The sequence below is a fragment of the Myotis davidii genome, unplaced genomic scaffold (assembly GCF_000327345.1).
Source record: "Myotis davidii unplaced genomic scaffold, ASM32734v1 scaffold37, whole genome shotgun sequence".
Lineage (NCBI taxonomy): Eukaryota > Metazoa > Chordata > Mammalia > Chiroptera > Vespertilionidae > Myotis > Myotis davidii.
Window position 1 is genome coordinate 2,818,444 of NW_006289395.1, and position 4,174 is coordinate 2,822,617.

At 39.7% G+C, this 4,174-nt stretch overlaps 1 protein-coding gene across 1 annotated transcript in view; it reads right to left on the reverse strand.

Annotated features, from left to right (window-relative positions):
- The window catches only part of MYH4 (myosin, heavy chain 4, skeletal muscle), a 28,410-nt gene that overhangs the window by 12,884 nt on the left and 11,352 nt on the right, over positions 1–4,174 (reverse strand). Inside the window, 2 exon segments of the mRNA XM_006761725.2 lie at positions 332–402; positions 2,399–2,708. Of these exon segments, the coding sequence (XP_006761788.1) occupies positions 332–402; positions 2,399–2,708 (381 nt within the window).

A 4,174-nucleotide genomic window follows, 5' to 3' on the forward strand; every position in this document is an offset into this window, starting at 1 on the left:
ATCAGAGGAAATTTGTATTAAGACGTTGGTCATATGAAATAGATATAACTGGTTGTTTTTAAGAAAGGGTTCGATTTCATGTAAAATTTGCTTAATGCCAGATCCTTTAGATTTGGGACTTAAAGAGCATGTAGTTAATTTATTATAAGGTTTGATGTGAACAGACACGGTCTGGGTCCTCTTGTTAAATTTTAACTGAGACATTTTTCAGATTATTTTTAGGACATCACTACTTTTTTGTTTCACCATAGATTTCTTTAAAAACTTTTAAGCGATAACCATTTAATTTCTTTACAAAAGTCATCATTTGGAATTCAGAAATATACTGTACCCTAAAAAGAGCTGACACTGTCTGGAAAGAAGAACCCTTCTTCTTGGCACCTTTCTTTCCACCACCACTGTCTGAAAAATAAAATAGAGAAATTACAGTGATTTGCAATAGCTTTGTGAGTACTCTCCATAGACATTAGAATAGTCAAAATTCCCTTTCTAATTTAAATTTGCACTCATTCATTTGTATTATTTCTATTCTTTTCCTATCTCTCCTCCTTCAACTCTAGATTGGAAAATATAAGCATTGGCTTGCATTATGAGTATTCAGGAAAATGACAGCATGAAAAGAACTGTCGAGAAAGGGTAGAGTTGGGGGAGGGATGGGATTTCTTTAATGCAAAGAAGCAAAGTCTATCTCCTGGAGGAGTGGCCAGGGAGACAGAGTGCTAAGGCCTCCTTAGGGCACACATCCCCCAGAAAACAGGCAGGTTGCATGCTTGGTCCTAAGTAGGTGAGCCTCTGCTAACCTGCAGGGAAGTCCTATTTTCTGTTAGCCTGTGCTTTCCTAGGCGTACTTGTATATCTGGTCTTAAGTGACTGAAAAGAGCAGAACTTTAATTTCTTAAGCACTAGTGCCCTGACAAGAATTTCCTCTTCAGCTTAGATGGATTCTTGAAGGAATCAATACTATTAAAATGATAGAAATGAGATGTATGATTCTGAGCTGTCACTTAACTTCTCTGAGTCTCTATTTTCTTGTTGAAAGAAAGCCATGGACTAAATGGTCCGTAGTGTTAATTTTAGTTCTGGTCTATGACTGTAAGACCCTACCACAATTATTAAATGTCCTTAATTTCATTAGATCATATTGGCCAGTATTTTCACGTTAGCTTTTGCTATAATTATATCTCTAATAAATAGTGTATTTCTTATTTGTGCCTCTAGAAGCATATTTATGATATTAAAATGCCCATCAATAGATAAGTGGATAAAAAGTTGTGGTGTGTTTACATAATGGAATACTAAGCTGTATTAAAAAAAAAAAAAAAAAAGGAAATCTCACCTTCTTGAATAGTATGGGTGGACCTGGAGAGTATTATGCTAAGTGAAATAATCCAATCAGAGAAAGACAAGCACCATATGATCCCACTTATATGTGGAATCTAATGAAAACAATAAACTAACAAAATAGAAAGAGACATAGATTCGGAGAACAGACTGACAAATGTCAGGGGGGATGGAGGGGCTGGATAAAAAAGGTGAAGGGATCAAGCAGAAAACCCCAAAACTCATAGACACAGACAACAGTATGGTGACTACCAGAGGGAAGGGGGTTGGAAGAGATAGTAGAGAGAGTAAAGGGAGGATAAATGGTGATGGAAAGAGACACAATGCAATATACTGATGATATATTAGAGAATTGTGCACCTGAAACCTATATAATTTTATTAACCAACTAGAGGCCCGGTGCATGAAATTCATGCACCAGGGGAGAGGGGTGGGGGAGAGGGGCAGAGGGGGAGGCCCTTAACCTGGCCTGCACCCTCTCAAAATCCAGGACCTCTCAGGGGATGTCCAACTGCCAGACATCACTCTTGCAATCCAGGACACTGGCTCCTAACTGCTCACTTGCCTGCCTGATCGCCCCTAACCATTCACCTGCCTGCCTGATCACCCCTAACCACCTCTGCCTGCCTGCTCGCCCCTAACCATTCACCTGCCTGCCTGATCACCCCTAACCACCTCTGCCTGCCTGCTCGCCCCTAACCATTCACCTGCCTGCCTGATCACCCCTAACCACCTCTGCCTGCCTGCTCGCCCCTAACCATTCACCTGCCTGCCTGATCACCCCTAACCACCTCTGCCTGCCTGCTCGCCCCTAACCATTCACCTGCCTGCCTGATCACCCCTAACCACCTCTGCCTGCCTGATCGCCCCTAACTACTCTGCCTGCCTCCGTGATCACCCCTAACTGTTCGCCTGCCTGCCTGATCGTCCCTATCCACTCACTGGGGGGCTGCCTACTGGGGTAAGGGCCATGGTAGTTCTGGTCTCTGGTCCTTCTGGTCACTTGGCTTTTATTATATAGGATGTCACCTTAATAAATTCAATTTAAAAAAATGACCTGCTTCAGCAGTTGGAGCCCCAGAGAAGAGGAGAGACAGAGTCTTCAATCCAGACTTCTGGTACAGGCCAAGCACAGTCTCATTCAAGGGGTCCTTGTTCTTGTCCAGCCAGCCGGCAATGTTGTAGTCCACGGTGCCCGCGTAGTGCACCAGCGAGAAGTGGGCCTCAACCTTGCCTTTGACAACCTTGGGCTTCTGGAAGTTGTTGGACTTTCCAAGATGCTGTTCATACAGCTTGTTCTTGAAGGAGGCGTCTGTGGCCTTGGGGAACATGCACTCCTCTTCCAGGATGGAGAAGATACCCATAGGCTAAGAGTAGAAAAAAGGTATAGTAGGTGTTGAGTCCCTCAGAAAAAAATACGCTCCAATAATTTATGTGCTTGATGAAAACCTGAAAATATAATGTTCCAAAAGTAGATTTAGAATGATAAGAAATTAAATAGGCATGATACTAATTTATTGCCTTCTCTTCTACTGAAATCTTAAATAATCATGTACCAAGGACATAATGGGAAATACGTTTTCTAAAAAGATTCCATTTTTTTTAAAGCCCACAGGTGCTGCTTTATAAGTTTCATGTTCAGAGTAGAAAATTAAATTCTGAAACTGCCATTTCACAACTGAATTCTTTCTTCCATAAATGTACATATCTAAGTACTTTCTTCTCTACTGACAGTGAACTTCCTTCACCTCAAATATAGACATGATGAAAGTATGAAGAGAAATTACGGATAATGACTAGAAATGATCCATTCCCAGGAGAAAAGTGCATCTCATGTGTATCATTAAAACTATTTGTACTGGAAGCTATGTTCCCCACAACTGTGGAGTTAAGTGATACTAATATGGTTTTGCTGTGTAAGCAGATTGACTCTTTTCAGTGGCAAATTTTATATGAAAGCCTGATTTAACATTCAATATTCATGATTTTGCTTTAGTCACAAATTGTCTCCCAAAAACTATTTTGGGTATTCCAGAAACTGAAATACTACAGAAAAACAAATGCCTTTTCTGAGGACTATATAGTTTTGATGAATAGTAGAGATATTGTGTCACCAAAGTAAAATACTTTTCCCCAAATTGGGCAGACTTAGTCTGCTTTTATGCTCTCATCTCTCATATATTTATGAATTTTGACATTAGTATTTGAAGTTTTCCTACATGGCAATAGCATTTACTCTTCCCACTGATTAGAATAGGGTTCATACATAACAATATGCCTTATTGCTATCAGTAGGTATATGATGAGTTCCCACTCCAGTTTTGAAAGTGTTTTGTGATTGCTTGATGAGTTTTAACATCTTCATAACTGATAGAACTATTTCTCTACCCCTTGATAATGGGAAATTTAGGGGTAATTTCCAGATAAGGCTATAGAAAGGCTTATTTATTAGTCATCATCAACTTACGCAGTAGTCATCATAGTCTTAATGACTGCAACAATTGAAGAGTTAACTTTCCAACCTTTAAGACATCTTGACATATCCTGCACATGAAGAATTACACATGCACAATACACCATCCTGGGTTCACTAGAGGGAATTACAATACTCAGAAGACTAGCTGTAATATCATTCTTTTCTTCCATATGCATAAGATCATCAGTAGATTAGTGAATTAAAAACCATGGTATATCTACACAATGGAATACTACGCTGCAGTAAAAAAGGAGTTCTTACCATTTGCAACAGCATTGATGGAACTGGAGAGCATTATGCTAAGTGAAATAAGCCAGTCAGAGAAAGATAAATATCTCATGATCTTACTCATTTATG